This window comes from Hemiscyllium ocellatum, chromosome 16 (assembly GCF_020745735.1).
Source record: "Hemiscyllium ocellatum isolate sHemOce1 chromosome 16, sHemOce1.pat.X.cur, whole genome shotgun sequence".
Taxonomy (NCBI): Eukaryota; Metazoa; Chordata; class Chondrichthyes; order Orectolobiformes; family Hemiscylliidae; genus Hemiscyllium; species Hemiscyllium ocellatum.
In genome coordinates this window covers 4,472,271-4,486,467 of record NC_083416.1, presented here as the reverse complement: position 1 = coordinate 4,486,467, position 14,197 = coordinate 4,472,271, and the positions used below count along the sequence as shown (strand labels likewise).

The following is a 14,197-nucleotide window of genomic DNA, read 5'->3' as shown; positions in this document are numbered from 1 at the left end:
GATTGGCCATGCTAAATTGTCCCCAAAGCGTCCTTGGGAAACATGGATAGGGCAGGGGGATGGGTCTGGGTGGGAAGCTCTTCAGAGGGTCAGTGTGGACTCGAGGGGCCGAATGGCCTGCTTCCATGATTCATATGCACAGTGTAGGAGTATTCAGAGAGTTGGCAGCATAAGCTGGCTGGGACTGGATGGGCAGAATGGCCTCCCCTCACACTGCGGCGATTCTATGAATATCTTCCATCAGCAGAACATGAATTTAGTGATAATTGGCAACACTAACAATGGTGACATGGAGGGAATGCTATTTTACACTGAGAGCAGCCACAATGTGGTGGAGTTAAGATACAGACCCTCCAGAAGGCAGCAGGATAATCAGCTGAGAGAGAGAGAGAGAGAGAGAGAGAGAGAGACAGAGACAGAGACAGAGAGAGAGACAGAGAGAGACAGAAAATTAGCGGTTGACAGGGCCAATGAATCTCGAGGAGTTGCTCCTTCAGGGATCTGGTCTGTGTGTGACAGGTTACACAGGATCCCCTTGTGCTGCAATCATTCCATGAAAATATCCAAACCTAGGAGTGTTCAAACTGACAGCAAAATGACCCACATCATGCCCACACTGCACACGTCTCGTGGTAGTTTATCCAGCTGCTGGAAGTTCCATGCATTACACTTCAATGAAATCCTAATGATAACGCAGCACGTACGTTTAAAAATACCGGACACTGGTGAGGCCTGTTCTGGAGTACTGTGTTCAGTTCTGGCCGTAATCCAGGTGGAGAGGGATCAGAGGAGATTTACTGGGATGTTGCCGGGTAAAGAAGGTTTGAGTTATAAAGAGAGGCTGGACAGGCTGGGACTTCTTTCACTGGAGGGGAGGGGGGTGATCTTATAGAAGTTTATAGAATCATGGATGGTTACAGACAGGATTAATGGTAGGTGTCTTTTCCCTCAAATAGGGATTTCAAGACTTGAGGGCACATTTTTAAGGTGAGAGGTTTAAAAAAAAAGACCTGAGGAGCAAATTGTTTTTTTACACAGAGGGTGGATTGCACGTGGAATGTACTTCCTGAGGAAGTGGTGGGTTGGGTAAAATTACAACATTTAAATGACATTTGGATAAGTACTTGAACAGGAAAGGTTTGGAGGGATATGGGCCAGGAGCAGGCAGGTGGGACTAGATGAGTTTGGGATTATGGACTGGTCGAACAGAAAGTCTGATTCCGTGCTGTAATGACTGTGTTTGCTCTGAATCACCTTGCTTTCCTACAGGCTGTAAGACTGCCAACACTGACCTCACTCAAGGATGGACAAAGAAAATGCCACTGTCCATTTTCTCTCTCAGGCCCAGAGGCTGGTAACAGAAGCACAAGACGCAGCCACATTCAGCTATCCTGTTCTGGCATGGCACTCCAATTGAAGGAAACTATCTCAGTGCGGCTGAAGTAAAACATCAGGTACAAAACGATGCCAACTTTGCAAGGTGCTCAAGCACGTGGCAAATAGGGTTCTTAACCACAGGCTGGTGGCATCAAATAGGAAACAGTCTGACTAGAAAACGTTTCGCAAAGTGTGCAAGCTTCAAAACCACAAAGTCAAGGCACAGAAAAGGTCACTCCACCTCCTGTCAAAGAGACAGCACACAATACTGGTCATACAGTCATCCAGCACAGAACCAGACCCTTCGGCCCAATCGGTCCATGCTGACCATAATCTCAAACCAAACTAGTCCCACCTGCCTCCACCAGACCCATATCCCTCCACTCTTTTCCTACTCACTTACCTATCCAAATGCCTTTTAAACGTTGTAACTGTACCTGAATGTACCACTTCCTCTGGATGTTCATTCCACACACAAACCACTCTAAAAACTTTGCCCCTCATGTCTGTTTTACATCTTTCTCCTCTCACCTTAAAAATATGCCCCTTCGGTTTGAAATTCCCAACCCTAAGGAAAAGGGTTCACCTTATATACACCCCACATGATTTTATAAACCTCTATAAGGTCACCTCTAACCTCCTACACTCCAGTGAAAATTATCCCAGCCTTTCCAGATTCTCCTTATAACTTAAAACTCTCCATTCCTGGCAACACCCTGGTTAATTTTTTCTGAACCCTCTCCAGTTTAATAATATCCTTTCTATAACTAGGTGACCAGAACTGGGTGCAGTATTCCAGAAAAGGCCTCACAATGTCCTGTACAACCTCAACGTGAATTCCCAACTCCTATGCTCAGAGGTCTAAGCAATGAAGGCAAGTGTGTTAAACGCTTTCTTAACCGGCCCGTAATTTCAAAGAATTATATACCTGGACCCCAGGTCTCTCTGTCCTTACACCTCTCTGTAATTTCCTCACAAAGTTGTTGTTCCATACCTTTTCACACACAGAGTGGCTTGTGTGTGGAAATGAAATGCCAGAGGAAATGGCATATGCAGGTACAGTTACAGCATTTAAAAGATGTTTGGACAGGTACACTAACAGATGGGATTTGGAGAGATATGAGCCAGGAGCAGGTAGGTGGGGACTAGTTTAATTTGGGAAACATGGTTTCTGGTCCAATGAACGAGTTGGATCGAAGGGTCTGTTTCCATGATGTATAGCTCCATGACACTAACTGGTAGCCTGTCCAGAGTGATGTAAGTGCACGTTTTGTGTAATAGATCCTGTTTATGACTACCCTGGAGCACCCTTCCTCGAGCAACGCAGAGCTCTTTTTAATCGAGACCACGACCCTCTGCCCTTTGTTTCCTGAAGACCTTGTGCTCAGGCACACAATACACAGTCCTGCTCTTTTTTGAGTCAGAACTCTGTTACTGCTACATCATCATTTTCGTATCTGCAACTCAAATCTTATTGATCACTTTCTGCAGATTGATGTACAGGCATCACAGCCCTATTTTAAACATTATTCCTTGCCCTCCCATTGCTGAACTTACCAAATATTTCATATTCTAGTGCTACATGTCTCTCCCAATGTCTGCCACACCTTGCTATCCCTGTTTATTACCATCTCTCAGTTCCCACACTCCTGCCAAAGTACTTTAAGCCATTCCGAATGTCACCAGCGAGTGACAATGTTCTTACCTTCTCGTGGATCTCCTGAGTAGACTGTGCATCACAGAATGCCACTGTTGCAACGTCTTTCAGGACAGGCATCTCCACAGTGCAATCCCGACCATCCAACAGCGCCACCAAAGGACGTGGGTGCATTGGGCCATTTAAGATCGGAGGACGAATACCTGGGAAGCGAAAAGAACAAGGATAAATGATTGCATTGCCCCGGAAGAAAAGTCAGTTCCTTTCTCGGTGATTTCACAGACGGCCCTGAATCTCTTGCTCTACCACTTTCACCATCCAGACTGACTCAATTTTAACATTCACGCATCCAAGTCAAAAGCCCCATGGCTGGGAGATGTTGTACACAATCGAGGCTGATACTCCAGTGCAGAACCAAAGGAGTGCTGCACTGTCAGCGGGCACTTTTTGACGAAGCCATTAAATCCAGGTTGCATCTTCCCTCCTCGGTGTATTTGAAAATAAACACTATCCTAACAGCAGGTCACCAGAAAACTCAAAAACAGAAATTTTCCCAAAATAGTGAAAGAAAATGCAACATCTTTACAGTTGGAATAAACTGCACTTATTCTGTAATCTGGTGACTTGCAGTTATTATACCACGTTAAAATTTATATTGTTCTGGTGGGAGACTTTCATTTTCCCTCAAACTGATTCACCATCAACATCACCAGTGACTGACCAGTAACCACCAGAACATTGTTCTCATGTTAAGAGAATATAGAAGGCTGGTTGCTGACGTGAGCAATGTTTGGAAGGACAGAGCACATACAGCTTGGAAATTGGATTTTGGAAATCAAGTGGAAACTTCAAAAACTTTATTTGCCCTGCATAACATTTGAAAAGACTCAGCTACAGTGCTGACCTCTCTGCTGCTCCCGAAGACACTGAGTCTGGATGAACGAATCCAGGTAGTCTGCTATTTTCCTGTCCAGGTGTTAAGGAGGCTTGCACTGCAAGAAGCAAAGGTTTGGCCTCAGACCATCCGCCCGATTTTATACTGGAAACACTTTGGAAATGCTATTAGAGTCATAGAGGTGTACAGCACGGAAACAAACCCTTCCGTCCAACCAGTCCATGCCAACCAGATATCCCAACCCAATCTGGCTTTATCCTGATAGTTTCCACTAAATATGGATGGCACGGGGGCTCAGTGGTTGGCACTGCTGCCTCACAGAACCAGGGACCCAGGTTCGATTCCAGCCTCAGGCGACCGTCTGTGTGGAATTTGCACATTCTCTCCGTGTCTGTGTGGGTTTCCTCCCATATTCCAAAGATGTGCGGGTCAGGGTGGATTGGCCATGGGAAATTTCCCCACAGTGTCCAGGGATGTGGAGACTAGGTGGGCTAGCCATGGGAAATACAGAAATGAGGGGGGGGGGGGGGGGGGGGGAGAGGGAGGGATAGATGTTCTTTGGAGAGTCAGTGCAGACTTGAAGGGCTGAATGGCTTCTATCTGCACCACAGGGATTCTCTGAAATGTAATATTTATTCTGACAAAAGTGGTCAACTTAGCTGTTAGAATATAAAGCACGGCTCCAACCATGGATACTGCCAGGGTGTCCCTTTCACTCCACCACCCAGGCAAGGCACTCTTAACATTATTTCAGAGATGACACCAGCGCCAAAAGTATAACGGCTTCACCGATACACTCTTAAAATCACGTGTGTGAGCACTAAACAAGCAACAGCAAGTTGAAAACTAAAAAAAGACCCAAGTGCATAAGAACATGAGAAATAGGAGCAGGAGTAGGCCATTTGGCCCATCAAGGAGACAGTGAGGATTGCAAATATTGGAGATCAGAGTGCTGAAAAAGCACAGCAGGTCAGACAGCATCTGAGAAGCAGGAGACCCAACGTTTTGGGCCAGAGACCTTCACCAGGAATGAGCTGGCCCCTGGAGCCTGGTCCCCCATCAATGCGATCAGGGCTGATCTCCTCGTGGACTCAGCTCCACGTTCCCGCCCGCTCACAGTAATCCTTAATTCCTTTACTGTTCAAAAATCTAAATTTGCCTCAAAAACATTCAACGAGGAAGCCTCAACTGTTTCACTGGGCGGGGAATTCACAGATTCACAACCCTTTGGGTGAAGACGTTCCTCCTCAACTCAGTCCGAAACCTGCTCCCCCCTTTATTTGAAGACCCTGCCCCCTAGTTCCAGTTTCACCCAGCAGTGGGAACAGCCTCTCTCCCTTAGGTCTCCAAGCAGATTGGGTATCCACTGCTTTCACTAAGAAGAGTGCAGGTCATTGCGAATCACAAATGAATCTGAAGTTGGTAGTTTAGTCACATTTAAGTACTGAAGGTTCCTGCAGTCCAAAAACAGATGCTCATCACTCCAACAGCAGGCAATAAGGTTCAATACACTGCCCACGGCAACGACTCAAATCACAGAGAAACAGAGGCTGGGTAATGAACCAGTTAGAGGGCTACACCACACTTACCCAACCTGGTCAAACACTCAATGCACTGAACTACTCAGAAACTGGAGTCTTCCAAAACTGAAAATGTGGCATTGCTGTAGCAAGAATAAATTGTGCTTATTCTTCAGTGAAACTGACCGAGGTACTACATGGGAACTTTCAACAAAATTGACCATCAAGCCAGAAAAAGAAGAAAAACACAGCAAAGGGGTTGGGTTTTTAAAACCATCAGCCCTCAGGACAGAGATGGTCATTCACCCATTCAGTCTGCTCAGCCATTCAATGAGATCACCATTAATCCGACATCTCCAGTTCCACTTTCTTGCCTTTTCCCAATAATCCATGGTTCCCTTTCTGATTTAAATCTATCTCAGCCCCGAAATGCTTAAAGACCTAGTATCCACAGCCTCGAAGGTGAATTAGAGCGGAAATTCTCCTTATTTGTTTTAAATGTGCAATCCCTTATTCTGAGATAATGCCCCCTGGCCCTGGACTCTCCTACAATGGGTACAAACTTTGTTGCCCATACTCAGTCAGGTTCTCTCACAGTCATGAATGCTTCATTAGATTGGGTCTCATTCCCTGAAATTCCAACGAGTACAGGCCCAACCTACTCAACCCCTCCCTCCCAAAATGATCCCTTGATACCAGAATTGAATAGAATTAGCTTTACTGTCACATGTCTTCACCATGAGTACAGGTTAGGAGTCATCACCTACTGCACCATCTTAAGCACAAAGGTACCTAGGCACAGCTTCTTCACTACAACTTCTTCAGAAAATATCAGGAGAGAGAGAAATAAGGAATCCAGCATTTGAGATCGTAGGAATAAATTTGAAAATAGAGAAAGCTCAGAATAAAAATTCTTCCATCCCAGCCCACGCCAGCACCCAAGCTCCAGTCCCCAACTTCAGATCGCGATGAGCTTCACCTCTCAGTTCTCGAGCAGGGAGACCGCTCGGGAATCACCTTGAGGCTGGACACCCATGGTGAAGCCACACCGGGCCAAGAGCCCACCACGCCAGGCCAGGAGGACATACCGGGATTAGCCGACACGATTCCAACACAAGCAAACATTTCTTTTGATAGCAGGCCCAGAATTGTTCACACAATCTGAATAGTGAGTGTTTGTATAGTGTTAGTAAAACAGCCTTACTTTTATACTCTGCTCCCTTTGAAATAAAGACCATTTTGTTTGCCTTCCCTAGGCAATTCTTAGGAATGATCAGCCATGATCATATTGAATGGCGGTGCAGGCTCGAAGGGCTGAATGGCCTACTCCTGCACCTATTGTCTATTGTCTATTATTTGCAGAACATGGACGCTAGCTTTGAGAGATTCATGGACAACGAAGCCCAAATCCATCTGTTCTGTAGCTTTCTGCAGTCCTTTTCCATTCAAATAATACTCAGCTCCTCTATTCTTGCTGTCAAAGTGCATGACCTCACATTTATCCATTTGCAAAGGTCTTACCCACCTGCTTAACCTGTTGATGTCCCTCAGCAGACTATCTGTGTCATCCTCACCACTTACCTTCCCACCATACTGATAGGACCAAAGGGCATAGGTCTCATGTTCTATTATTATGTGATCTGCAAATGTGACTGTGGTACATCCACTTCCCTCATCTGGGTCATTAACGTGTAATGTGAATCAGAGCAGCCCCAGCACTGCTCCCTGTAACAACCTACTTGCTGCAAATGCCCCCTCTTACCACCATTCTATCAGCTAGCCAATCTATGCCTGCTGATATACAATTTCCAAGACTATGACCATGGTAATTTATCAAATGCCTTTTGAAACTCCAACTGTGTTACGTCCATTGCTTTCCCATTATCTACCCTGCTTGTTGTCCCCACTCGATAAGTTCTACTAACTTTATCAGGCATGAGTTCCCTTCATGACTCCATGTTGACTCAGAGAGATCATATTATGTATTTCGAAATGCTCGGGCGATTATATCCTTTACAATAGAGTTTAATATTTTAAGGTTTAATGTGAGGTGGACAGGCTAGTTGAGACTATGGGGTGCACGCTGACATTTAACACTTGGATGTAGTGCTGAACACCAATACAGTCACCAACAAAAGACTCTGACAAGAGCCTTGAGTCCTTAAAATGAATCTAAGGACCATTACCCTAGTATCATTCTCTCAATTGCTTCCACACCCTCTTCACATATCGCTCCTGGTGTGTAGTTCCAGAGTTGGACAGTATTGAGGTTTTACTAATAATTTAAAAGTTCAACATAATTGCTGTAGTATGACATGTCTCTTCTCGTTAACCTGTATGTTCTTTTTAACCACAACATCAACGGCTTTTACCACCTTCAAAGATGTGAAGCCGCACCAACCTCTGCTTTGGAACCATACCAAGACCTGCACGTCATTATTACCACCTTCGCAAAAAGAGAGCTGCAGGCTACAGAGACACAAGCAATGCCAAGGGCAGGGCAGATGGTTGGTGGATGGGAAGGAAGACAGGGAAAGTCAAATCAAAGCAGCACAGATTCACAGAATCCCTGCAGTGTGGAAACAGGCCCTTCGGCAAAACAAGTCCACACTGACCCTCCGAAGCGTATCCCACCCAGACCCATTCGTGTATTACTCTACATTTACCCCTGATTAATGCAGCTAACCTACACATCCCTGAACACTACGTGCAAACCCCACACAGACAGTCGCCTGAGGCTGGAATTGAACCTGGGCTGCGAGACAGCAGTGCTAACCACTGAGCCACAGTGCTGTGCTGGAAGAGAAAACTGTTTTAATGGGGAAGGTGAAGCTGTAAGAGCAGGACAGTGTGCACAGCAGGTACAGGAAGATTCCTGGGCAAATGAAAGACAAATAAATTTACACCACACACTGCAAGAGCTCGGTTCAGAACAGGCTTCACTCCCAGAGTTCAGCTACTTGCTGTTGAACAAACAGAGACCATAAGGTTAGGGTCCACTGTAAGTAGCGAGTATCAAATCAGATCACAGCAATGTCACCTGGCCAGGTAATAGTTGCTGCCAAGTTTTGTACCAACAGTTCCTCCCACATGGCAACGGCTGTGGTCTGAGGGAGACAGTAACAGTCAGGAACGCAATTACCAAACTGAAGCATTGTTCTACTTGCAAGGACGGAGGTTTGATTGAGGTGTACAAGACTATGACAGCTTTAGTTAAAGTAAGCAAACAAAGCTTTTGCCAGTTTCTGAAGGTTCACAAACTGAGTACATGAGTAGGAAGTGTTTGGAGGGATGTGGACCAGGTGCAGGCAGGCCGGACTGGTTCAGTTTGGGATTACGGTTGCACCAAAGGGTCTGTTTCCATGCTGAATGACTCTACAACTAAGGACGAGTCAAGAAATGTGGCACTGAAAAAGCACAGCAGGTCAGGCAGCATCCGAGGAGCAGCAGCGTCAATGTTTTGGGCATAAGCCCTTCATCAGGAAAATTCCTGATGAAGGGCTTATGCCTGAAACGTCAGCTCTCCTGCTTCTCGGATGCTGCCTGACCTGCTGTGCCTTTGCAGCACCACACTTTTCAACTCTGACTCTGCAGCGTTCACTTTCTCCTCTATAACGAAGGGACACAGACTTCACACGTCAGGCAAGAGGTTGGGGTTGGTGGTGTGTGGGAGACGTGAGGGGACACGTTTTGTGACACGTGGAAATGAACTGGTGGACGCAGAAACTATGAAAGATTTCAAAAGGAAACTGGATGAGCACTTGAGGGAAGAAACCACGCAGACCTGTGGGAGTTCAGTGGGACAATGGAGCAGACTGGACTGCCCGGAGAGATGGCAGGGACCACATTAACACATGCTTTTATACTTCACAACAGTAGATGCGTTCACTGTTTCAAATCACAGCTCCCACATTAGAGGGATCATTGCTGAAACAAAATTAGGATTCAAAAAGCAAACTGAATGAATCTTTTGGCTTCTTTCTTCTATTTGGCTAGTTTTATTTTGAAAGCAAGTAAAGCGATTGCCCAGATTACACCATCCTTTCCTCCAGCAGCTATTAAAGTACACATGTCCTCGAACTGAGAGCACAGGAATAGAACCATTAAAAAAAAGCATTTCTCGAAACCGTTTGTGAAGCAACTTCTAACACGGGAGTAAATGGGGTCTCTTGCTTCCCACGACAGTGTGGTGCTAACGAAAGTCTCGTGAGCTGTCTGGCTGAGCCTCTGGAGTGCCATGTTTCACCTGAAGCAAACAAATGAATCATTACCAGCTGTGTCACTTGCTCCTCGCAAACAGAACGGAAAGGAATTTGATGCGATTCATGGCAACACATGGAAACAATACCCAGCTTAAAAATCTCAATTAGTCATCACTGCATAACAACACTGCTCGCTCTCCCTGAAACAGCTGTGCGCTTTAACCAGGAAAAAACCTGCAAGGCCTCTTCCACCACTCAAGTGAAAGGAAATTTTCCTCAATCATTCCATCGTAGGAGGTTTTATTCCAGCAGAACGGTTTCATTCCCTCCGAAAGTTACTGGAGCACAGCCAGGATGGAAGGGGGCATGTTCATTTCAAACCTTCAGCAAGGATGGCGGGAGCCGGAATATCTACATAATCCATTACGTGTGACCAAAGCAAGTACAAGGCAGGGCTGGTTCCAGTCAGAGTTTCAGAGATAGAAGGTCACAGATTAAAAAAAAGAGAGCTAAAGATGTGCAGAATGATCACTTTTGGCTAGACTTCAACAGTGATCTCCGTCTGAGAGAGATGGCGACAGCAGCAGCACGTTGATAACTCTCCTGGTGGTAGTACGTGGTGAAAACTATGCTACTTGCAGTGACAGCATGAATTGCTCAAATATTTTAAAGAATAAAATATTCTTGGGGCGGCACAGTGGCTCAGTGGTCAGCGCAACTGCCTCACGGTGCCAGGGACCCGGGTTCGCTCCCACCCTCGGGCAACTGTCTGCGTGGAGTTTGCACATTCTCTCCGTGTCTGTGTGGGTTCCCTCCGGGCACTCCAGTTTCCTCCCACAATCCAAAGGCGTGCAGGTTAGGGTGGAATAGCCGTAGAAAACGCAGGGTTACAGGGACAGGCCATAGGAATGGGGTGCTCTTTGGACAGTCTGGGTGGACTCAATGGGCTGAATGGCCTGCTTCCACACTGTAGTCATTCTGTGACTCTTTACGAATGAAGTGGACTAAGTTTCAGTAAAGTTACAGCACAGGGTGTATTTCCTGACAATCTAGACCAGGTTTGTCCAACAGGCAGCCAATCAGCATTGATCACGTGACCTGCAGAAGGGTCCTTTGACCACATGACAGAAGGAGCACGACAGACTGATTTTTTGAAAGATTTTGCAGAACTGCTTGGCCAATCAGAGCCAGTTTCCTTCAGGCACTTGTGCTGAGAGCGTATCAGAAGCACGTGCACTGAGTAGCAACCTCAGACTGGATGGGCAGAAATTACTAGAAAGATTACATAGAGTCACAGAGATGTACAGCACAGAAACAGACTCTTCGGTCCAACCCATCTATACTGATCTCCTATCCCAACCCAATCTAGTCCCACCTGCCAGCACCCGGCCCATATCCCTTCAAACCCTTCCTATTCATATACCCATCCAGATGCCTTTTAAATGTTGCAATTGTACCAAACTCCATCACTTCCTCTGGCAGCTCATCCCATACACGCACCACCCTCTGTGTGAAAAAGTTGCCCCTTGCTCCCTTTTATATCTTTCCCGTCCTCACCATAAACCTATGCCCTCTAGTTCTGGACTCCCCCACCCCAGGGAAAAGACTTTGTCTATTTATCCTATCCATGCCCCTCATAATTTTGTAAACCTCTATAAGGTCACCCCTCAGCCTCCGACCCCTCCAGGGAAAACAGCCCCAGCCTGTTCAGCCTCTCCCTGTAGCTCAGATCGTCCAACCTTGGCAACATCCTTGTAAATCTTTTCTGAACCTCTTCAAGTTTCACAACATCTTTCCGATAGGAAGGAGACCAGAATTGGTTCCAATATTCCAACAGCTGCCTAACCAATGTCCTGTACAGCCGCACCATGACCTCCCAACTCCTGTACTCAATACTTTCTTTACTCAGCAAGTCGTGAGTTCATGGAATGCCCTGCCAGTAGCAGTGGTGGACTCTCCCTCTTTATGGGCATTTAAAATGGCATTGGATAGACATACGCAGGATAGTGGGCTAGTGTAGGTTAGGTGGGCTTGGATCAGCGCAACATCGAGGGCCAAAGGGCCTGTACTGCGCTGTGTTTTTCTATGTTCTATGTTCTACTCTGACCAATAAAGGAAAGCATACCAAATGCCTTCTTCACTATCCTATCTACCTGTGACTCCACTTTCAAGGAGCTATGAACCTGCACTCCAAGGTCTCTTTGTTCAGCAACACTCCCTAGGACCTTACTATTAAATGTATAAGTCCTGCTAAGATTTGCTTTCCCAAAATGCAGCACCTTGCATTTATCTGAATTAAACTCCATCTGCCACTTCTCAGCCCATTGGCCCATCTGGTCCAGATCCTGTTGTAATCGGAGGTAATCCTCTTCACTGTCCACTACACCTCCAATTTTGGTGTCATCTGCAAACTACTAACTGTACCTCTTATGCTCTCATCCAAATCATTTATGTAAATGGCAATAAGTAGAGGGCCCAGCACCGATCCTTGTGGCACTCCACTGGTCACAGCCCTCAGTATGAAAAACAACTCTCCACCACCACCCTCTGTCTTCTACCTTTGAGCCAGTTCAGTTTCCAAATGGCTAGTTCCCCCTGTATTCCATGAGATCTAAACTTGCTAATCAGTCTCCCATGGGGAACCTTGTCGGACACCTTATTGAAGTCCATACAGATCACATCTACCCCTCTGCCCTCATCAATCCTCTTTGTTACCTCTTCAAAAAGGTCAAGCAAGTTTGTGAGACATGATTTCCCACGCACAAAGCCATGTTGACTTTCCCTAATCAGTCCTTGCTTTTCCAAATACATGTACATCCTTGTCCCTCAGGATTCCCTCCAACAACTTGCCCACCACCGAGGTCAGGCTCACTGGTCTACAGTTCCCTGGCTTGTCCTTACCTCCTTTCTTAAACAGTGGCACCATGTCAGCCAACCTCGTCTTCCAGCACCTCACCTGTGACTGTCGTGACTGTCGATGATAGAAATATCTCAGCAAGAGGCCCAGCAATCACTTCCCTAGCTTCCCACAGAGTTCTCGGGTACAGGTCCTGGGGAGTTATCCACTTTATGCATGTCAAGACATCCAGCACTTCGTCCTCTGAAATGTGGACATTTTTCGAGATGTCACCATCTATTTCCCTACAGTCTATATCTTCCATATCCTTTTCCACAGTAAACACTGATGCAAAATATTCATTTAGTATCTCCTGCAGCTCCACACAAAGGCCGCCTTGCTGATCTTTGAGGGGCCCTATTCTCTCCCTAGTTATCCTTTTGTCCTTAATGTATTTGTAAAAATCCTTTGGCAAACAGAGTTAAGGAGAATCCAAAGCTATCTCATGTCCCCTTTTTGCCTTCCTGATTTCCCTCTTAAGTATACTCCTACTGCCTTTATACACTTCTGAGGATTCACTTGATCTCCGCTGTGTATACTTGACGTATGTTTCCTTTTTTCTCTTGACCAAAGCTTCAATTTCTTTAATTATCCAGCATTCTCTATACCTACCAGCCTTCCCTTTCACCCTGACAGGAATATACTTTCTCCGGACTGTTGCTATCTCATTCTTGAAGGCTTCCCATTTTCCAGCCGTCCCTTTACCTGCTAACATCTGCCCCCAATCAGCTTTCGAAAGTTCTTGCCTAATGCTGTCAAAATTGGCCTTCCTCCAATTTAGAACTTCAACTTTTCGATCTGATAGGAATGACAATTTTGAATTTTCAGAGCACCAGCGCTCACGGTGAAACAGGAACTTGGACTGGGGAGGATTTGTGGTCATGTGCGCACACATGCATTTGAATGCATGTGTGCTTGTGAATGCGTTTATGTGCACGTACGTACTTGTGTACATGTGTGTCAGCCATTCACAAGGTCAGAAACGGGGATATTTGCTGATGACTGCAAAAGCTCAGCACTATATTGATGCAGTCCCTCTCTATGCTGCTAGATTACAAAGTTTCTTTTGAAAATTCATTCATTCATGGGATGTCAACAGTGCTGCAGGTCCCAGCTCGTCAGCAGTGTCCATTTCGGAGACCGTTTTTAACTTGATTTGTAAGGAAGGCTGAGCACAATATAGGAGAAAGTGAGGACTGCAGCTGCTGGAGATCAGAGCTGAAAAATGTGTTGCTGGAAAAGCACAGCAGGTCAGGCAGCATCAAAGGAGCAGGAGAATCGACCTTTCGGGCATAAGCCCTTCTTCAGGAATGAAGGAGGATGTGCCAAGCAGGCTAAGATAAAAGGTAGGGGGGAGGGACTTGGGGGAGCGGTGTTGGGAATGGGATAACTGGAAGGAGGTTAAGGTGAGGGTGATAGGATGGAGAGGGGTTGGGGCGGAGAGGTCAGGAAGAAGACTGCAGGTCAAGAAGGTGGTGCTGAGTCCCAGGGTTGGGACTGAGAGAAGGTGGGGGGGAGGGGAAATGAAGGGATGAATGCAGATTTCTCACCTTAACCTCCTTCCACCTATCGCATTCCCAACGCCCCTCCACCAAGTCCCTCCTCCCTACCTTTTATCTTAGCCTGCTTGGCACACCCTCCTCATTCCTG

The 14,197-nt window shown here is 46.2% G+C and overlaps 1 protein-coding gene across 5 annotated transcripts in view; it reads right to left on the bottom strand.

Moving 5' to 3' along the window:
* The window catches only part of LOC132823326 (C-terminal-binding protein 1-like), a 95,987-nt gene that overhangs the window by 20,662 nt on the left and 61,128 nt on the right, over nt 1-14,197 (bottom strand). For all 5 annotated transcript variants that reach the window (XM_060837015.1, XM_060837013.1, XM_060837012.1 and 2 more), the window contains one exon: nt 3,083-3,237. In XM_060837015.1, the coding sequence (XP_060692998.1) occupies nt 3,083-3,237 (155 nt within the window). The remainder of the gene's footprint in view (nt 1-3,082; nt 3,238-14,197) is intronic.